This window comes from Capra hircus, chromosome 11, assembly GCF_001704415.2.
Source record: "Capra hircus breed San Clemente chromosome 11, ASM170441v1, whole genome shotgun sequence".
NCBI lineage: Eukaryota > Metazoa > Chordata > Mammalia > Artiodactyla > Bovidae > Capra > Capra hircus.
Window position 1 is genome coordinate 37,835,581 of NC_030818.1, and position 22,656 is coordinate 37,858,236.

The 22,656-nt window shown below is 38.8% G+C and overlaps 2 protein-coding genes across 3 annotated transcripts in view; one reads left to right on the forward strand and one right to left on the reverse strand.

The window, feature by feature from the left end:
- The window catches only part of CFAP36 (cilia and flagella associated protein 36), a 30,152-nt gene extending 11,921 nt beyond the window's left edge, over nt 1–18,231 (forward strand). The window contains exons 4-10 of the mRNA XM_005686621.3: nt 2,448–2,562; nt 6,230–6,317; nt 8,159–8,210; nt 13,569–13,671; nt 17,114–17,253; nt 17,444–17,593; nt 18,063–18,231. Of these exons, the coding sequence (XP_005686678.2) occupies nt 2,448–2,562; nt 6,230–6,317; nt 8,159–8,210; nt 13,569–13,671; nt 17,114–17,253; nt 17,444–17,593; nt 18,063–18,164 (750 nt within the window). The 3' untranslated portion in view covers nt 18,165–18,231. The remainder of the gene's footprint in view (nt 1–2,447; nt 2,563–6,229; nt 6,318–8,158; nt 8,211–13,568; nt 13,672–17,113; nt 17,254–17,443; nt 17,594–18,062) is intronic.
- The window catches only part of PPP4R3B (protein phosphatase 4 regulatory subunit 3B), a 53,282-nt gene continuing 50,029 nt past the window's right edge, over nt 19,404–22,656 (reverse strand). For both annotated transcript variants that reach the window (XM_005686623.2, XM_005686624.3), the window contains exon 16: nt 19,404–21,935. In XM_005686623.2, coding sequence (XP_005686680.1) covers nt 21,840–21,935 — 96 coding nt within the window. In that variant the 3' untranslated portion in view covers nt 19,404–21,839. The remainder of the gene's footprint in view (nt 21,936–22,656) is intronic.

Here is a 22,656-nt window from a genome sequence, read left to right on the forward strand (position 1 = left end):
ATATACTACGGTATTACAGAGGCTGGCTACAGTTGTCTTTATGTATATATTTTTTATTTTTAAAGGAAATTTAAAATTTTTTTTAAAAAATTGGGGTTTAGTTACTTTACATGGCTGTGTCAGTTTCTGCTATACAGTGAAGTGAATCAACCATAATGAATACATACCTGTATCCCCTCTTTTTCTGGATTTCCTTCCCATTTAGGTCACCACAGAGCACCCCAGAGTTCCCTATGCTACACAGTAGTTTCTCATTAGTGGTCTATTTTATACTGCACTTGTCTTTAATACTGCTCTATGGGCTGTAACTTTCGGGTAAACACCGATGAAGCCTATTTGCCGTCCCCTGCCCTTGGCCTTTTGAACAGTATATGTGAATTTAAAGGACAAGAAACTTTCTTTTTTCCCTACAGTTGACTCCTTGTAAATGTCACTACTTTTGCACTTTATTTTGTTTGACTGTATTGCTTTTGTCTAGAATGTGAGCTGGCTGCTGCTGGAGGGACTCCTTCCTCTTTGCTTAGCACTCTTTGACGGAACATTTGTTGCGGTGTGTCTTTGACATTATCACTGCTGCCTACCTGGTGAACAGTAGCACACCCTTGGTTGCCTCTGTATGATTCCTGTGGTCAGCTTTTTCATGAATGTCATGTAAAGCTTGAAATAAGGTTTAGTAAGGTGAATAAGGTCTGAGTGTTTTCTTTCGGGTTTTCCTACATTTCAGAGCTTATTCTTCTTACTGATTAGCTTGGGAATTTGTTTGCTTTTTTACATAATAATAGTTCTCTGTAGCTAAAGGAGTGTTAATTTGGGTGCTCTAGGGTAGATGAGGAGGACATGACAACCCACTCCAATATTCTTGCTTGGAGAATCCCCTTGGACAGAGGAGCCTGGCAGGCTACAGCCTATGGGGTTGCAAACAGTTGGACACGACTGAGTGACTAAGCACAGCACAGTGCAGGGTAGATACTGTTATTGTTTCTTAACTTATTACACTTCAGTTTCATCTAGAAAAAGATTTCACATAATTTCTGTCTCTTTCATGAAACTTTTTGCCTATAGGACTACTCCTGTTGTGTTCTCACATTATTCCTACCATGTTACACTTATTTTTCAGACTCCATTTTTTTTGGCATTTCACTCAGTTCAGTCTCTCAGTCGTGTCCGACTCTTTGCAACCCCGTGAACTGCAGCATGCCAGGCTTCCCTGTCCATTACCAACTCCCGGAGCTTGCTCAAACTCATGTCTATTGAGTCGGTGATGACGTCTGACCATCTCGTCCTCTGTCATCCCCTTCCCCTTGTGGCTTCAATCTTTCCCAGCATCACGGTCTTTTCCACTGTCAGCTGTTCACATTAGGTGGCCAAAGTATTGGAGCTTCAGCTTCAGCATCAGTCCTTCCAATGAATATTCAGGACTGATTTCTTTTAGGATTGATTGGTTTGATCTCCTTGCAGTCCAAGGGACTCTCAAGAGTCTTCTCCAACACCACAGCTCAAAAGCATCTTTTCTTCAGCACTCAGCTTTCTTCGTAGTCCAACTCTCACATCCATATATGACTGCTGGAAAAACCATAGCTTTGATTAGATGGACCTTTGTTGGTAAAGTAATGTCTCTGCTTTTTAATATTTGCTGTCTCAGTTGGTCAGCTTTTCTTCCAAGGAGCAAATGTCCTTTAATTTCATGGTTGCAGTCACCATCTTCAGTGATTTTGGAGCCCAAGAAAATAAAGTCTTTCACTATTTCCCTGTCTATTTGCCATGAAGTGAATTTTGGCATTTATTCTTATTCAATTTGGCAGTTTTATTAATTTAAGGATTATTTGTAGTTACTGCTTTATCACTAAACAGTAAATTTCAGGTGGTTGTTGTTTAGTCACTAAGTTGTGTCTGATTCTTTTGTGACCCCATGGATTGTAGCCACCAGGCTCTTCTGTCCATGGGATTTTCCAGGCAAGAATACTGGAGTGGGTTGCCATTTCCTCCTCCAGGAGATCTTCCTGACCCAGGGACTGAACCCACGTCTCCTGGATTGGCAGGAGGATTCTTTACCACTGAGCCACCAGGGAAGCCCCAAATTTCAGATTGACAGAATCTAAACCAAATAGTTATCATTATTTTGACTGAAAAACAGATTTATATACTGAAGTGGTAACTTTAAAAGAGTAAGACTCATTCCCGTGTTGTTTATCAGAGTTGCACAGCACTGGCTCATTTGGAAAATGTGTCACTGTGTGCCCTAGCCTTGTGGGGGTGGGAGGGGTTGGAAGACCAGCCTCTTGAGAACCCTACTTTAAAGGCTTTTAGAAAAAAATCTTAAAATTGTCCTTTTGAGTCATCTAGTCATAAATAATAATGCAGCATTCTTTAATTAATGCACCTTTTGCAGTGGAAATGATTTGAGTGTGTGGGAAATAGTTCTGTAACTTCCTGACTTCTTTCCACAGGCCATTTTGCAACCTGTATTGGCAGCAGAAGATTTTACTATCTTTAAAGCAATGATGGTCGAGAAAAATACTGAAATGCAGCTGCAAGCCATTCGAATAATTCAAGAGAGAAATGGTAAAAGGTTGAATTTAGAAATCTAAGTGCTAAATGAATTTTGTTTTGGTCTTAGTTTTAACTAATATGATCTTAATGTTGCTGCTTTGTATAAATTTATTTCAAGTTTGAAAATCTAAGACTGACTTAAGAACTATTGGAGTGTAAACTTCCTGATAACCGATTGGTTGACATCTCGAAGAAAGCAGAGCAGAATTTGAGTTGATGTTTTAGGTTTCAGAGAGCTCGGTTTTTCTGCTCAGCCATCATGTTTATGAAAGTCAGTATTTTTGGGTGGTCACAGTTACAGTTACTGTTGAGTGTACAGTTACTTTTTCCCTCCTGGCTTATAGAAGACAGTGGTTCTAAAGCTTTAGTGAGCAATTAGAAGCAGTTGAGGGCTTGTTGAAACACATGCCTGTGTCCCCGTTTCTGACTCAGTAGGTCTGGAGTGGGGCCTAGTACTTTGTATTTTTAACAAGTTCCTAGCTGATGCTGAAGCTGCTGGTCTTGAGGTAGCACTGAGAACTAGGACAGTGGGCCGATAGCATTATGACACCATAAGGTGGAAGAGAAAACAGCTCACAGTCCTGGTGACCACCTTTAGCCTTATCTTTTCCTTAATTCTCTACCTGAACTCAGTTTTCTCCTAGCTCTTTCTGCTTTTTTTCCCTTCCTGTGTACTTGAACTCTACTTGACATCTTGATTCAAAATGTCAGAGTTTCTAACCATACTTCTTGTTACCGTACTATCTCTTTTTCAACCCAGATGCATATCTAAGTTTCCGATTTTGGACTCTAGTGACCTTAATACCTGTGTGTTCCTTTGCTTAATAGATTGCCACAGATATTCTTTATCATGCCTATATACTCTCTAATGGTTTGGCAGTGAGGCCTTTTCTTTGTTTATTTCTTGAGCATATTAGAGCTATAGTTTAGTTGTACTATTTGCTTTTAAGGGTCTGGAATATGCAGCAATAGGGCATCTGTTGTTACGCGGCAAACATTAGACTGTTGGAGGGTCTGTTGTGGGTTCTCCTCTCATTTGTCTGAAGTGAGTAAAGACCACACCCCTAGAGCCAACCACCATCATATCTATTCTCTAAAATGCATTTCACCCCAGGAAAGACTGTTGTCCCTGATGTGGAGATAATACCACCCTAACCCTGAACAATGCTTGACACTGAACTGCAGCTTTTGTGTAAAGTGTGGAAAACAGTCTCTTTCTCTTTGTTTCTCTACCATGGTTTGCTTCATAAGATCCTTTTCTCTTGTGTTTTCCTGCAACTATGCTTTTTATTCTGACCTATAGGATAGAGAATCTGAATAATTACTTTATGCTATTTCACATTGCTTTAGGGGACCTTTTGATAAAAGAAATAGGAAGCTTGATAATGGCACTCTGCAGTCTTTAGAATTTAACTGGAAACAAGGAGATTTTAATTAAAAGAGAACAGGTAACCATAGCTTGTATCAGCTGGGTACCTCAAGTTGCCATTAGCAGAATACCTCAGAGAAAATGGCCTAAGCAATCATCTCACAGAACCAGAAGTAGAGGAAGGGAAGGAAGACAGGTCCAGGCTTGGTTCATTTGGTGGCTCAGTGATGTTTTCAAGGACCCTGACACTTTCCCACTTTTACTCTGCCATTCTCAGGATCTTCTCTCATGATCGCACTCAAGCATCACTGAGTGCACACTCAACAATATCTCAGGAAGAAAAGCGATGCTTCTTCCTGTACGTCTCCTTTTCTAAGCAAGACAATACTTTCATAGAAGCCCCTTAGGAATTTTCCTCTCAGGTCCTATTGGTTAGGATTGGATTCACATGGCTTTATAAACCTCTGGCAGGGGGAATGAGACCATGGTGATTGGCTTAAATCATGACTCACTCTTGTGGGGTGGGGTTGGGCCCTGCCTCTAAGTACTTGGCTGCCTGGTGGCACCCCACTCCAGGACTCTTGCCTGGAAAATCCCATGGATGGAGGAGCCTGGTAGGCTGCAGTCCATGGGGTCGCTGGGAGTAGGACCCAACTGAGCGACTTCACTTTCACTTTTCACTTTCATGCATTGGAGAAGGAAATGGCAACCCACTCCAGTGTTCTTGCCTGGAGAATCCCAGGGACAGGGGAGCCTGGTGGGCTGCTGATCATGGGGTCGCACAGAGTCGAACACGACTGAAGCGACTTAGCAGCAGCAGCAGCAGCTGCACACAGATGGCTTCTATTAGCAAGGGAGGACCAGGGGAATGATGTGGAATGCTGCTGCAGTCAAACTGCAGGGTGGGACAGTTTGCTTACATTTAAACAAAAACTAATGCTTAGTTTTTGCCACAGAACTTTTAATACTTGTATTTAAGTATCTCACTTGACATAAATCCAGGGTTGTACTCAAAACTGCAGACTGTTTGTGTGAGAAAAATTCAAAGGCTCTCGGAATTCCTGGTTGTATCTTCTCAAAGAATTTGGGGCAAGTGCAAATCAGAGCAATATTTTGATGGTTTTGAAGTATTGCACACTGTTGTTTTATTCTTTCCTTAGTTTTTAAAATTTTCCTTAGAAAGATCAATAGGAGAATACTAATTATATAGCTTTTGACTAAGCAAAAATGCACTTAAGGTCAGTGGGTTATATAGAAGTCAGTTTTCTGGTTGTGATCTATACTACAGTTTTGAAAGATGTTTCATTGAGGGAAACGGTAAAGAGTGCATAGCATCTCTGTATTATTTCTTACAACTGCATGTGAATCTGAAATTATCTCAAAATGAAAAGTTTAATTTTAAATGTACTTAAACATCAAGGGCATTAGAATAATAAAGCTACTTTAATTTAGAACAGATCCAAAATCCCATCATCATATATGGATAAAGAAATGAAAGGTAAAAATTAGGGGATATACTGTTTACGTTTTGGGAATATACTAATTATAGATAAAAGCAGAACACTTATTACCATCTACCTGCTTATCAGGAAGATATAGGTAATAAAGTAAATTAAACCATTACTTAAAATTACTTGCTGTGAATTGCTCTGCCTTGGGCTAAAGTTGGTACTGCCCTAGTTTATGGTTATTAGCCCACTATCTGAATAGAAGGTCTGAGAGCAGAGACTGTTCTATTCATGTTTATATTCCCCTTAAGTGCTTAGCACCATGCTTTTATGCATGTAGTAAGCTGGGCTCTTTTGGTAGCATATGTTGTAGTATGAATGAAGAGTGTTAACATGCTGTTTCAATTAACAAAGTATTTTATATTTTGCTTTGTAAACTCTTTTCCCTTTTAAATTATACTTCTGAGAGCATAGTTTCATTATTAGGAGCTTGTTAATTTCATTGGTATGTCCTGTGTAGTATATGATTATGGAAGACAATAGATTATATTAATTAATTTCTATTATCATATATTATTATTATTTTAAACAGACAATACATGGTTACCAAGAGTCATTTCTAGGTACAGTTGTGAGGTTTTTTGTTTTGTTTTGTTTTGTTTGTGGAGCTGATTCCTTAAAAGAAGAAAAGGTTGAAAAGACCATAGTTAAAAAGATAATAAAACATAATAGCATAAAACATTTTTTTTAAGTGATAGATCTTAATAAACTACTTGGTACTTCTTGATGAACTAGAATAGTGAGAAATAAAATGTTTTCAGTTGAGTTGATGTTCTCCTGTGTGATCTCTGGTTTTGAACAGGTGTATTACCTGACTGCTTAACAGATGGTTCTGATGTGGTCAGTGACCTTGAACAGGAAGAGATGAAAATCCTGAAAGAAGTTCTTAGGTATCCTCTTTAATTATTTGAATGGATCATTAATAACATTGCAATATGATCTGTACATAAACTTTTTACCCCAAAAATACTGTGAACTAGTAAAATATCTAAATTCTTTCCTAAAGACCATGAACATGATTTATCGTTTTATTTGTTATGACTATGTATGTATTACATTTCTTAATGGACATATCAGCCCAAATAGGAGGGTCTTCCTCCACTCCCATCATGGGCCTAGGAAACTAGCATCAATGGAAATAAGGTGCGGTGGATGCAGCCTGATGCTTGGAAGGGCTGTGTGGCCTGAGCTGAGCAGGAGACTGCATGGCTTCTGGATCTTGGCATTGGAGGAGGCTCATGCCAGGTGTCTCATGGTGGGAGGCTGGACATCCAGGCTCCACAGACCAAATAGCTGACTATTTGCTGACTTATCTATGGGCTTCCCTTGTGGCTCAGCTGGTAAAGAATCTGCCTGCAGTGTGGGAGACCTGGGTTCGATCCCTGGGTTTGGAAGATCCCCTTGAGAAGGGAAAGGTTACCCACTCCATTATTCTGGCCTAGAGAATTTCATGGACTGTATAGTTCATAGGGCTGCAAAGAGTTGGACATGACTGAGTGACTTTCACTTTCTTATCTATTATGTGATTGTCAGACCAATGCCTGGCATGAAATGTGCAGTCCAGTAAAGGGGATTTTTTTTTTCCCCGTAAAGCCTGTTGTCCCCTGACCTCTATGGGAGTTTGAGAAGGGAGGGGCAATTGCAACATGTAATATTTAAGTCTATGGGGATGTATAGGTTTAAGGCAAAAGGATTCCTACAGCTGCTGTGTCCCCTGCAGAGTGGAACCTTGGCCTTTAGGGGCCCTGGCTCTCCATTCTAACCACATACGTGACAATCTTATAGCATCCTGTGGTCCTCCCACCTTCCCAACTTGTCCGCAGTTCCAAAGCAGGAGGGGAGGTGGTTAAAAGGATGGGCCTAGTGGGAGTTTGTGGCAGGAGCTCTAGGATTTAGTCCTTCATTTCAGGGGATTTGAGTGAGTGTGGGGAGGGAGGCAAATGTGTGGGTGAACCTAGGCCTTTGCTGCCATGTCCTCCTTTCCTATGTGCCACGTAAGGGTGTATAGGAGCCTGAGACAACACAGAGAGCTTTGAGTTTAGATTGGAAGAGTTCAGGATATTTGGTAGTTGGTTTAGAAGACACTTTGTTTTGACTTACACTGGTTGCTTCTGTTGGTTGATTGGTGGTTTGAAACATGATCAGTATTGTACTTTTAGATTTTATTTTCTGTAAGCTTTTGGTGGGGGTGTGCTACTGTATAAACAGTGGAACTTAGTTATAGACATGTAAGATAGTTGACTAATTTCCTAAATCAGATGGTCTTTGTGAGCAGTTTACAAAGGTGATACGGCTTTGGTGTAAGGGCATCAGGAGAGCTTTGTGATAGCTCATCTGCCATGGAAAAACTAAAATGAGGAGAGAAATGGATCTTATCAGGGGACATGTAACTGATCTGTCTAAAGTAAGAGATCAGAGTCCATATTCATGGAATTTGCCATTCAGATTTGGGTTTAGAATTTCAAACCTGCTAAATTTTGTTCATCTAGGATCCTTCACACAGGATATGAGTAAACCTGTGTTTTATGTAGCTAACCATATTATGCTGTTTATGTCTGTGTATATCTTTCTCGATTGTAAGCTGCTTTAAGTGAAGCCTGATTATTTCCATCTTTGTTTGCAAAATTCCTTGCACATATTGTACGCTTTGGTTAGCATGTTGCTTGTTGAATATTTGTTCTTTGACCAAAAGAGAAAGTTTACTTTTCTGCTTTATTTTTGTGTATTTCAGAAAATCAAAGGAGGAGTATGACCAGGAGGAAGAAAGGAAGAGAAAAAAGCAGGTGCCTATAAAACATACTAATATAAAGAAGTATTTCATTGCTGTTATCCCTTAAGTTCACGCCTAGGATTTCTGTTCAAGTTTAAGCTTAGGTGAAATGACACAGTTCCTCAGAGTATTCATATTTTCTTGGCAGTTCTGAGCATTTATACTTTTTTATTCACTTTATAATTCATCCAATGACCAGCCGTTTAAATTCTCAGTGAAGAATGAGATTATTCACTCCAAAAAAACTTAATACCATTCATATTTGGGGGAATTTTTAATAGAAATGCCCCTTAATTTTATGAATAAAAGAAGATTAAGAAAATATTTGACTTCCCGACTTGCCTTGATTCCTTTACTGTTTTGAAACAGCAGCTGCAGTTACTATTGAGGGTCCCCATAGACTTTAACGTTGCCAGCTTGAAGCAGAATGACTCCGTTTCACATTTCCTGATGTACTGTTCTTTCATTAAAAACTTCTTCCCTAAAGTGCCTAATTCTTCCTAAGGAAGAATTAAACATGTATCTGGTTGAGGTGAGGGAAGCTAATATTTATTTTTTCCTCCCGCCTTTTTTTAGCTGCCTCTCTTTCCACATTTTTCCCAAATCTCCCCAAAGGGAGAGGGAAACCTAATATAAACTAATTCTCAGTCACTTGATAGTCATTTTCCTTTTTTTTCCTCAATCACTGTGATTCATGCTTATATCATTTACTGTCTTTGAAAAAACCTATTTTACTCCAAGGTACCCAATGAAGAGCAGAAGAGAGATTTTTAGGATTTACAGGGGATTTATTTCTCTTTGACTAACTATCCTTTCAGTAAGTGGAGGTGAAATTCATAGATAATACAATTTTTTAATATAAGAATATAGAACAGAAACTATTCAAAACTGGTATCAGTAGACAGTAGTATTGGGAATTCCCTGGTGGTCCAGTGATTTGAACTTCGTGCTTTCACTGCTGTGGGTCTAGGTTCGATCCCTGGTCAGGGAACTAAGATCCTGCAAACTGCATGATGTGGCAAAAAAAAAAAAAAAGAAGAAGACCGTCTTAACTTTCTGATTTATAAATAAACTATATCAGGATTCTTGAATATAGTATGTTTTAGGGGCATGTGAATTTTTTTTAGACTTTTTTTTAATGGGAATTTTCAAACACAAAAGTAGAGCTGATAATAATTTCAGTCCTTGTGTTTCCATCACTCAGCAAATATAGAGACTTATGGCATAGGTATCCATGAATTACCTAAAAAGTTACGTGTGATTGGATTTTCCTATTTTTATGGGAAAATGAATTATTTTACTTAGTTCTTTCCAAGATTTAAATGATTTCTTTGGTTTAAACGCAGCATCTTATTTTAGAAATGGAAATATAGGCATACCTGAGAGATGATGTGAGTTTGGTTCTCGACTACTACAATAAAGTGAAGATAATAATACAATAAATCACAAATGTATTTGCGTTTCTGAGGGCATAGAAAATTTAGTTTACACTAAACTGTAGTCTTTTAATTGTGCAATGGCATTATGTCTGAAAATTATGTACATATCTTTATTAAAAATTATTTTATTACTAAACAATGCTGACCATCATCTGAGCCTTTGGTAAGTTGTAATTTTTTTGCTGGTGGAAGGTCCTGCCTCTATACTGATGGCTGCTGACTGACCAGGATTGTGGCTGCTGAAGGTTGCGATGACTGTGGCAGTTTCTTAAAATAAGACAACAGTGAAGTTTGCTGCAGTATTTAACTCTTCCTTTCATGAACAATCTCACTGTAGCATGAAGTGCTGTTTGATTGTATTTTACCCACAGTAGAACTTCTTTCAGTATTGGAGTCAGTCTTCTCAAACCTGGCTGCTACTTTATCAACTAAATTTGTGTAATGTTCTAAATCCTTTGTTGTCATTTCATCTTCCCTGGGAGCAGATTGCCTCAAGCAACCATTTTCTTTGCTTATACCTAAGAAGCAACTCCCTGACCCATTAAAATTTTGTCATGAAATTACAGCTATTCAGGCACATCTTCAGACTCCAATTCTAATTCTGGTTCTGCTATTTCCTCCATATCTGCAGTTACTTCCTGCACTGAAGTCTTGAACCCCTCTTAAAGTCATCCAAGAGGGGTAGAATCAACTTCTTCCAAACTCCTGTTAATGTTGTTATTTCTACCTCTTCTCAATGAATCACAGAGGTTGTTAATGGCATCTAAACTGGTAAATTTTCTCCAGAAGGTTTGCAATTGCCTTTGCTCAGATCCATGAGAGGAATCACTATGTATGGCCTCTGTAGCCTTATGAAATACATTTCTTAAAGAATCAGGCTTGAAAGTTGAATTACTCCTTGATCCATGAGCTGTGTGTTGTTGTTGTTCAGTTGCTCAGTTGTGTCTGACTCTTTGCGACTCCATGGACTGCAGCACACCAGGTCTTCCTGTCCTTCACCATCTCCCAGAGCTTGCTCAAACTCACATCCTTTGAGTTGGTGATGCCATCCAACCATCTCATCCTCTGTCATCCCCTTCTCCTCCTGTCTCCAGTCTTTCCCAGCATCAGGGTTTTTTCCAGTGAGTTGGCTCTTTGCTTCAGGTGGCCAAAGTATTAGAGCTTCAACTTTGGCGTCATGAGCTGTGTAGCAGACATGAAGATGACTTGAATGTTGTACCTCTCCATTAGAGCTCTTGGATATCCAGGTGCACTGTCAACGAGTAGTAATATTTTGTATAGAATCTTTTTTCCTTTTTTGGAGGAGTAGGTCTCAACAGTGGACTTCAGATATTCAGTAAACCATGTTGTTAACAGATATGCTATCATCCCGACTTTTGTTCTTCCACTGATAAAGCACAGGGAGAATAGATTTACCATAGTTTTTAAGGGTCTTGAGAAATCTGTATGCAGGTCAGGAAGCAACAGTTAGAACTGGACATGGAACAACAAACTGCTTCCAAATAGGAAAAGGAGTACGTCAAGGCTGTATATTGTCTCCCTGCTTATTTAACTTATATGCAGAGTACATCATGAGAAATGCAGAGTACATCATGAGAAATGCTAGGCTGCATGAAGCACAAGCTGGAATCAAGATTGCCGGGAGAAGTATCAATCACCTCAGATATGCAGATGACACCACCCTTATGGCAGAAAGTGAAGAGGAACCTAAAAGCCTCTTGATGAAAGTAAAAGAGGAGAGTGAAAAAGTTGGCTTAAAGCTCAACATTCAGAAAATGAAGATCATGGCATCAGGTCCCATCTCTTCATGGCAAATAGATGAGGAAACAGTGGAAACAGTGACAGACTTTATTTTTGGGGGCTCCAAAATCACTGCAGATGGTGACTGCAGCCATGAAGTCACCTTGAAAGGAAAGTTATGACCAACCTAGACAGCATATTAAAAAGCAGAGACATTACTTTGCCAACAAAGGTCCGTCTAGTCAAGGCTATGGTTTTTCCAGTAGTCATGTATGAATGTGAGAGTTGGACTATAAAGAAAGCTGAATGCTGAAGAATTGATGCTTTTGAACTATGGTGTTGGAGAAGACTCTTGAGAGTCCCTTGGACTGCAAGGAGATCCAACCAGTCCATCCTAAAGGAGATCAGTCTTGAATGTTCATTGGAAGGACTGATGTTGAAGCTGAAACTCCAGTACTTTGGCTACCTAATGCGAAGAGCTGAACATTTGAAAAGACCCTGATGCTGGGAGGATTGAAGGCAGGAGGAAAAGGGGACAACAGAGGATGAGATGGCTGGATGGCATCACCGACTCAATGGACATGAGTATGGATAAACTCTGGAAGTTGGTGATGGACAGAGAGGCCTGGCATGCTGCGGTCCATGGGGTCGCAAAGAGTCAGACAAGACTGAGTGACTGAACTGAACTTAAGGGCCTTATTATGCATTAGCCTCTAATAAGACAGTGTGTCCTTTGAAGCGAAGCTTTTAAGCTGGGCATTGACCCATCCTCACTTGCTATGAAAGTCCTAGCATCTTCTAGTGGTAGGCAGTTTCATCTCCATTAAAAATCTGCTGATAGTGGTGTTGTTTTAATCACCAAGTTGTGTCAGACTCTTTTGCAACCGCTTGGACTGTAGCCCACCAGTTTCCTCTGTCCATGGGATTTCCCAGGCAAGAATACTAGAGTGGTTTGCCGTTTCCTTCTCCAGAGGATCTTCCTGATCCAGAGATTGAACCTGTGTCTCTTGCATTGGCCGACAGATTCTTTACCACTGAGCCACCTTCATTAATTTTGCTGGTGAGATCTTCTGGATAGCTTGCTGCAGCTTCTACGTTAGCACTTGCTGCCTCACCCTGCGCTTGTGTGTTAAAGAGGCAGCTTCTTTTCTTCAATCTCATGAACCACCCTCTGCTAGCTTCACACTTTTCTTCTGCAAATTCCTCACCCCTCTCAGCCTTTATAGACCTTTGCTCTGGATTAAGCTTTGGCTTAAAGGAATGTTGTGGCTGGCTTGTTCTTCTATCCAGACCACTAAGACTTTCTCCATATCAGCAGTAAGGCTGTTTCACTTTCTTATCTATCTTATCCATTGGAGTAGCAGTTTTAATTTCCTCAAGAGCTTTCCCTTTGCATTAACAACTTGGTTAACTGGTGCAAGAGGCCTAGCCTTAGATCTGTTTTAGCTTTCGACACACCTCCTCCCTAAACATAATCATTTCTAGCTTTTGATTTAAAGTGAGAGACCTGTGACTTTTCTTTTCACTTGAACACTTGGAGGCCGCTGTAGGGTTATTAATTGGCCTAATTTCAGCATTTTTGTGTCTCAAGGAATAGGAAGGTCTGAGGAGAGGGAGAGAAGGAACAACCAGTTAATGGAGCAGTCAGAACACACACAACTTTCATCTGTTAAGTTCACTGTCTCATATATAAGGATGCGATTTGTGGTGCCCCCAAACAGGCACAATAGTAACATCAAAGGTCACTGATCCCTGGTGATATGATAATAAATATGATAATGAAAAAGTTGAAAATATTGCAAGAATTACCAAAATGTGACAGACACAGCGAGCAAATGCTGTTGGAAAAATGGTACCTATAGACTTGCTTAATGCAGAATTGCCACAAACCTTCAGTTTGTGAAAAAGAAAAAACAAAGAAACACAGTATCTAGTAAAGACAGTAAGTTGACGTGCATTAAAATTAGGTATGCTGTAAATCAGTTTTTGGCTGCTTCAGGCATATCATAATACTGGTAGTAGTAGTATTGTATTTTTTAGATAATTTTAAGTTAAAGCATCAGTTCTGTGGTGCTCAGTCTTCTTTTTAGTAGACAGTAATTTTTGAAACTAATATGTTTGAATCTGTTAAGTAGTGAATTATTCAAAATTAATCTAAAATATTTTCTAAATTGTGTTCTTGATGCCTGAAGTTATCAGAGGCCAAAACAGAAGAGCCTCCGACGCAGGCCAATGAAACGGCAAAAATGAATAATTCCCAAGGGGATGGTGAACATTTTGCACACCCAGCATCAGGTAAGGTTGAAGTGTACTGAAATTTCTGAATAATATGAATACTTAAACAATGTAAAGAGTGTGTTTTTTTCTCATACATGCTTCAGCTTCAAAAACCCTGTGAGGGAGTGTTCAGTGGCCATTGGTGTTTAATGCTCTTTGTGAATTTAGCTAAAGTGTTTGCCTATAGGAGATAGTCAGCTGACAGAGAGGGCGTAGCCCCTAAATTTCTAAGTGAAGCTTGGAACCCAGAGCAGTGAGCAAAATTCCTTGGGGGAGCCCCTAGCCTGTAGGCCATGACTACAGCGTTCAAGGTATGGTCATGTAACATTCGGTACTTTCTTCCTTTATCACAATCAGATGATGTGTGGGACTTAGCAGCTGAACATGGAAAGATAATATTAACTTATTTTCCTAGTGAATTAACAGTAAATAAAGTTATCCAGTTTGTTCAGAAATTTAGTCTTAAACTGTCATTGAAACTAAAATTGAGGAGACTCCTTGTGGGAAATGTTAGTGGATGATCTTGTTCAGTATGTGGGAAACCATTTCCAATGTATGTATCCTGATTTGTTGTATAAGAAGACAGGTAATTCTGAAGCAGAACTTGAATATGATGATGCATTTAGCTCATTTTTATTTTGGATTTCTACATTTTTTAGATACATGTCCTTTTCCCAATTTAAAAACCCTGTAACTCCATGAGGTAGATATTATGATCCTTACTTTTATTTTTTTAAACAAGAAACTCAAGGAAGTTTCAGTTTAGTTCAGTTCAGTCGCTCAGTCGTGTCCGACTCTTTGAGACCCCATGAATTGCAGCACGCCAGGCCTCCCTGACCATCACCAACTCCCAAGTTTAGTGATGTCCAAAGTAACTGAGCTCTAAAATAGTGAGACTGTGACTTCCTTTGGTCTTCTGACTTCAAGTCTTGTATTTTTCTGCGCTTTGCAGAAGTTTTATAATTGAGATAGATGGGTTTGATGTTTATCAACTATTTTAAGGAACTGTATTCTTAGTTGATAAGATAATGGGCATGTGAAACAGAAGCAGGTTTATCAAGTTATCTTGCTTTTTGATTCTTAGCAAATCTAATACTTTTTTGTTTGCACACCCTGAGTAGAATAACCTCATTTGAATTATGTCTGTAAAAGGACTTGCTTTAGATTTGAGTGCTTTTAAGATTTGCTGGTCCAAATTTAACTTTTTGTTTTGTATAGACTTAAGCACACGTAGGGGCTTCCTTGGTGGCTCAGATGGTAAAGAATCTTCTACAATGTGGGAGACCTGGGTTTGATCCCTGGGTCAGGAAGATCCCTTGGAGAAGGGAATGGCAACCCACTGCAGTATGCTTGCCTGGAGAATTCCATAGACAGAGGACTGGCGAGCTACAGTCCATGGGGTCGCAGAGTCACACATGACTGAGTGACTGATACACACAAGTACATGTACTGTTCAAGTCTCATGTCTGACATAATTTGAATATATTTGCTTATCAGACTATTAAGCTATAGAAAACTTAATTTCAAGCCATTTGTATCTCAGTTATACACATTAACAGAGAAACAATGGAAGGTAATTTTAAAAGTAATGACTTTAAGTTTTAAAAACTGTTCTATTTTTAAAAATGAGTATATCTGATATTCCAGGCAATCACTTCATACAAAGTGATAGGAGCCCAAGAGAAAGGCCTAACGTGGGAGGAATCATAAAGGTGTTTGGCTTCCTGCTTATCCCATTGCCCACATCTTTCCTTGGTTCCTGCTGCTGCTACTGCTGTTGCTGCTAAGTTGCTTCAGTCGTGTCCGACTCTGTGCGACCCCATAGACGGCAGCCCACCAGGCTCTGCCGTCCCTGGGATACTCCGGGCAAGAACACTGGAGTGGGTTGCCATTTCCTTCTCCTGCTAGAAATGGGTGACTTCTGTTTTTCGGTAGATTCAGGGTTGCCAGTGATCAGTTGATCTTCCTTTAAGCTAGCTGGCTTTTCGAGTCTCCATTCATAGAAATTAGACAAGCTGAGTATTTTGGTCTTAGGCGTTTTTTCCTCTAGGTTCAAGTTAGAATATAAAATATGTTCATGACAACAAACTGAAGGCAGGAACTGTCCAGAACAAGTACATGAATATAAATGCTTATGTGCCTGGAATCTACCCCACCCCACGCCACGCACCCAGCTCTGTGGTTCAAGTCCATCTCTGCTTAAAGTCACTATCATATGAATGGCATTTTAACTTTGCATATTTTGACCAAGTTGTTGAATAAAGCTTATCTTCATTTCTGTTATAGTCAGTCCTGTAGCTTCCTGTATAGGTTGGTTGGAGTGTTAACGGCAGCCTCATCTCTTTCATGGAAACTTCCCTTTCAGTCCAAGAGCCTGAAGAACTTTGCCTCTAACCTCCTTGGCCCTACAGTCAGTCTGCTCACCCCATGCTAAACAGTGGTCCTTGGGCAAATTTCTTGCTCATGCAAAGTTCTATTTCTGGTTTTACTGTGCTGGCAAGATTTTTAATCATTTAGAGACATGTATATCATGTTCTCCCATCATGCCTTTAGTTCTTGGCATCATTTTTATGTGAGTCTTTGCTCTCACTTGCTGTCTTTCATAGTCCATGTATTATAGTGAAAATGTTTTGTTTTTAAAATCTCCACCTTATAATAAAAAATGGCTCAGAAAAGCAATTAGCATGTTAATCCAGTCTCTTGGCACAGTTACCAGATCATTGGAAGGTGTTGAGTGCTCATATTGTATCTGCTTCCAAATTCTCCTTTAAAATCTTTACATTTTCTTAATGTTATTAGGTTTATAGTTATCTTTAGGATGTACTTACACCTTATTGATACTACTTGTATTTTATATTAATTGTTCTGCAAATATAAGGTCACTTTAACAGTTTTTGCCTGCAGGCCAAAGTTTGAAAGACAGTTACACTGTTAGTAAGGGATTTTAGTGCACTTTATTCGGCAGATTATTTCTGACTCTTTGCAATCCCATGGACTGTAGCTGGCCAGGCTCCTCTGTTCGTGATATTTCCCAGGCAGGAATACTGGAATGGGTTGCCATTTCTTTCTCCAGGGGATCTTCCTGAACCAGGGATCAAACCCTGCATCTCCTGTATTGGCAGGTGGATTCTTTACCTGGCTTGTCTGGCAACCTTGTATTACAATAGTTCTGATCTTTAGACAAGAATTATATCTTTTTGTAGCTATAGTACCAAACAGCAGGAGCTTGGTATTTGTCAAAATGCCAACAAGAAACCATAGTTAAAGCTCCTTGAGGCCCGAGACCATGTTTATTTGTTTTCACCCAGTCAGTGCCTAGCACAACAGAAGCACTGAACCAATGCTTGTGAGTGAATGAGAGAAAAAACCCAAGTATTATTAACATTAGCTCATTTTGGTAAATCTAGCATAACTTAATATTTCTTATAATATTCTAATTGGTCTCTCTAATTACTGCCAGAAGTTAAAGTGCATTTTGCTAATCAGTCAGTCCAACCTTTGACAAGAAAGCTGGAAATGTTGCCTGAAACTTCTTCCCTCCCACAAAAAGGCCTGAAGATTCCTGGCTTCGAACATGCAAGCATGGAGGGACCAATAGCAGTAAGTGAAACATTATTTTTTAAGAACTATGAGCAAATGACAAAGTACTAGAAACATTGTAAATGGCCATAGACACCCAGCTTTTGTTATGGTCTTGGACTCAAGCTTCTAATTTGATCAGTCAGTGGGTATCTGTGCCACTTATTATGCAGTCTTGAATTTAAACAGTTCCTGCTCTCATTTGACCCAGACTTTATCAACACTTCGAACAGAAGAGCTCCGCCAGCGGGAACACTATCTAAAACAGAAGAGAGATAAGTTGATATCCATGAGGAAGGACATGAAAACTAAGCAGAATCAAACTTCGGAGCAGAAAGGAAAACCTGCTGGGGAGGTGGAGGTATGGCCAGCTCTAGTATATGAAAATTTGCACATCTGTGGGTGGGATTCTCAGAGTGTGTGCTCTTGTAGATGCATTCATAATAGTCTCCCTGACAGTGTAGCACTGCTACACTGAGAAAAGTCTTTTCTCAGCAGTGAAAGGGTTGATAGGGTTGTGTGAGGTGGACATTATAGCAACTTCATGATTTACTTGCCCTGCTTTGAACACTGAAGGGTCAGCTGTTTTACCTAAGCCTTTTGAAATACTTCATCATAGAACAGCATCAGTACCCTAGCCACTACCTCTAAAAGGCTTCCCTAAGAGATTTTTACAAAGAAGAAATTTAGGGAACTCAGCCCATGTATGGCTTTTTTTCCTTTAGTTCACTGAATGCTCTACTATTTGTTCAAGGCAGTATGCTAGGAATTTTAGACAAATGAACCCATCTTCTACTGTAGCCAATATTTTTCTTTTTTTTTTTTTTAAGGAAATGACAGAGAAACCAGAAATGACAGCAGAGGAGAAGCAAACATTACTAAAGAGGAGATTGCTTGCAGAGAAACTTAAAGAAGAAGTTATTAATAAGTAAATTTAAGAACAATTTAGCAAGCAGTTCAAAATTTCTTAAAAATAAATTATTTAATCCTTAAACTGAACCTGTATATAAACTGATTACTTTTATTAAACTCTTCAGGTATAGGGCAGTGGGTTACTTATGTGGACCAGTTCAATACAAATTTCTGAATAATATTCTCTTGTGGAGAGAAGGTATAGAAAGCTAAGTGATAGTGCATTCATTCATTCATTCTTTGTTTGTGCTAATAATAAGCATTGTGCTGCATGCTAGGGATACAGTGATCAAGTAAATCGACAGGGTCCCTGCTTTCATGTGGCCAGTGTTAGATGGGAAGAGTGCAGTGTTATAAACAGGATCCTGCAGTCAATGAGAAGAGAAGGTTAGCATATGAATTGGAGATAGGTGAGGTACTGATTTGCAAGGCCTGTAGGGAATGTGAGTTTTAAACATTTTATAATGGTAGTGGGAAGTCACAGAAATTTTAAAGCAGGGAAGTTTCATGATCAAAATGTCCATTTTAAAAAGATGTGTAGTTGCAGTGTGGTGATTGGGTGAGTTAAGAGTAGGTGTGGGTGAACAGGTATAGGGTAATCAATGTAATGCAATAGTGGTTCTCTGGCAGAATTTAGCACCCTACATTGAGGCAGGAGCAAATGGGACTTCAAAAATAGATGTGGGGGATGTTCAAAATATTCAGTTACTCTTTTTAGAAAAGCAACATTAAAACAGATAAAGGAACAATCGCTTGAGCCTCCTTGGGGAATTCTGCCATGGGTGTAGAGTCTTCTGTGTTTGAAGTGATCCTGGGGTGGTGTGTAGTCCATTTGCTAAAAGGTAACACAAAACAGTAGGAGAAACCTTCCTTTCAGAAACTGTTTTGTGTCATCCACAAGCACCTTCTTTTCTGGTTACAGGCCATTCCCAAGGTTTAATTTATAATTCCATTTAATCTCCTTATGTCTATAGTTATAAGCTTTTAAAAAAGGATTCTAACACTTCCCTGGTGGTCCACAGGAAAGACTCCACGCTTCCAATACAGGGGGTGTGGGTCCCATCCCGTCAGGGAACTAAGTAAGATCCCACATGCCCAAAGGCATTCTCCCCCGCCCAAAACCCACCCAAAACGGGATACCAAAATTACCTTAGTTCCAACCTTCAGTATGCAGAGAAAACCCAGCCTTACTTTATATTTGTCACATTTTCATCGCTTACATGGACAAGTGGAAAACTAGTGATTGAAACACAGAAATTTATTTCATGAAGCTTTTTATTAAAAATAGGTTTTATATTGCATACATGTTTACAGATAACTATTTTAAGAGAACCTCAGGCATACAAATGTGGGCTCTGGCTTGCTTCACTGAGTGAAGATAAAAAATCTCGATCTGCCTGAGGGTAGTCATTTAGGACAGCAGCTAACATATGTCATCTTAAGTTATTCTTTCAAGCGATATTTTTAAGTCTTGCTCTCATTTCACTGTGGCTGAGCATCTGTACCATGAAAAGTGTTTTTCTGTAATTCAAGAAAATATTCACAATTATGCTATAAGAAAAGGTTCCTATGATAATAATGCTTCACATGTTTCACCTGTGGCAGTTCTTCAGAAAGAAAAACTTCCTAAGATAAAGATAAAACTTCCTGCTGGAACTCAAAGTTACTTTACCAGGAAGAGTCAAGAGTAGAAAGGGAAATGTTTTAAGGCTGGGCTTCTTAGATTCTAAGAGGAAATTTAACAAGAACTAAGAAGAGGGAACGGGCTTGATAAAACTTGCTTGAAAGAAAATGTTTTCCTGTAGTAACTTGACTGATTTATCCTGAGTCACTTGACTGATATGAGGTGGAGTTTCCATTATATGCACCTTTAATCAAAGAGGAGCTACTGCCCCCATGCTGTGATCCTTCGGTGCTAGGACTTTAGGACTCAAGGCATACCTTCTCTTAGTATCAGCGATATTTAATGTGAGGTTGGCCTTTGTTTGTTTAGAATTCTTTCATTCAGATTGGTGTTATGACACAGTGGTCTATAATAAATATCTATGGAAAACATACTGGCTTTTAAAAAATACTGTAAAATGAACATAACTCAAAATGGAGTTTACTTATACTTACAACAAACCAAACAAAAGCAACCACCATAGAATTACAGGGTCACATTTTAATTCCTGAATTTTACAGGTCAGCATTAATATCACCACATGTATACAAATGGTGTAAAACAAGTACAGTGGTATTTTTAATACAAAATAAACATCTGTTTTATGGAAAAACTATACTTCATATCTACACAACAGCCCATCCTCCAAACAATAGCCAAAATTAAAATTAACTACAAAATCTCCAAAACAGGGGAAATTGCTTCAGTTTAAGCTATTCCAGGAAAAATGGACCCATAACACATTACAAGGGTGATCTGAAGACTGTAGCTGGAATGACTAATTTTAGTCTTTTTTTTTTCCCCAATGTATTAATAGTTTGGGGGATGTTTTTCTCACTTCAGCATGATCTCAGATCACAGATGAGCAAACTAACATTAAAATATTTAGTTAACTCGCTGTTCTAAAAATAAAACCTCTTAACTGTTTGCCTCAGTTTATTATTTTAAATTCATTTTCGTACATGGAATGTGCTTTTATTCTTTAAAAAAAAAAAAAGCAGCTTTCATATTACACCCTTGTTTATGGAAAAGCTTCAGGTGCTGCATACTGACTGACACTGAAGTAACTTCTTGGACCAAAATGGCCTGTAGATATTAAATGCCACTTAATTCAGCACTATTCTTTGTATGTTAGTCTTTATAAATTACACCTTAAAACTTGCCTGCAGGTCTGCAGAGAAAACTTTACTAACGAAGTAGAAAGTGACTTTAAAGTATCTTCCACAAAATATTGTACTGGTAGGCAGTTGAAAACATTCTGTTCAATATACTCCCGTTTCTAGAGAACATAACTTTGGAATACTACTGTACTGATTCTTGGCATCTGTTATCTCTAAAAGTGCTGATTTTAAAGTTATAGTAACAAAACTGTCCATTTTAATCCAGCTTGTTTTCATCAAAATACACACAAATTTCCTGATGGAGAAAACTCAACATGTGCTGTAACACAGGGTGTATTTCCCTCCAACTAGCAATAGGGCTGAATTTCTGTTAGATCTTCAAAGACATGGTCCCAACAGCTTAACTTCATTTTTTAATGATAGTTGAATGTTTTCCATAAAAGTTAGAGGCAACTGATTAAAAGAACAACATGGCCAGCACCATTATACAAGTAATGTTATTGGGTTTGCAACTGAAGTTTTAGAATTGTTTCTAGATCAGAAACCCCCCTGGAGCAACCCTGCATTAATAATATCTTACCAACTTTATCCCTTCCCTAAACCATCCCCAAACCAGAGAGTTTTCTTGCTGAGAAGCTACCTCCCAGGTTACTTTTTTTTTTTTTTTGACATCCTGAAGAGCAAACCTCTTAATTACTAGCAAGCGATCAAGTTCCTGGGAAGCCTGTTTTTGTGTTTTTTTTTTTTTTTAAACAGAACTAAACTCTCCTAGCTGATATACTGAGTGTCTTTTGCTATTTCTTGTATACTTATAAGTTCAAGTGAGAAAGCTTTCTGATTCAGATTTTCAGCTCATTGAACAGTTGCAGCATTTTTGTTCAACCACATGTTGAGGGGCCCCAGTAAAAATTTTATGAGCCAAGACGAGGTCTTTTCCTGGGAGATGTTTCTTCCTCTTCCTCTTCCTCTTCATCATCTGGATAATCCACTAAACCAACCAAACTTCCCTAGTGAAGAATAAAAACAAATTTTAACATATGTAACTAAAAAATCATTTTTCTAAACTAATCACATATCTGAAACAGATTATTTCTGAGTTTGATAAAGGAACTGCTTGATATTATGACTACTTAGTACAACTGGTGGCAGTCTTAAATTACCCTCAACTTAGGACAGGCAGCCAGTGACAAGGAGTCTCCTTTTAGTCTCTGTTCCGCATGCATGTATTTCATCACTACACACATCGTTTTTGTTCTGCTTTTGAAAAATACTTTAAAATGGCTGACATAATAAACACATGAAATGGTTTCTAAAAACTAATGACTGAAAAATTGAGGGCTAGCTCTCTCTAGCCAAAAGAAAAGGATGCGGTATTTCAGGCGTTGGACCTTTTATGAGTAATGGACCCCTTTGAAAATTCTATTAAAGCTCTGGATACTTTACCCAGAAAATTATATGTCCTCAGGTATGCATTAGTATGAGCCAACCCCATGAAATTTATACACTACATCTAGTTTAAACCCTTAAGATTTCTATTGGATAAGCAAATACAACAGAAATAAAGTCATATTTCAAACCTAAGTAGCTTATCCAGGCATCTGGCATTAACACTATACCAGAATATAACTGAAGCACTGCAACATTAATCAACAAAGGGCTCTGAGCAGCTAGAAACAGTTATCAGAAAGTCTGTGAACCAGATAAAACTTACATAAGTGAGCATCTTTC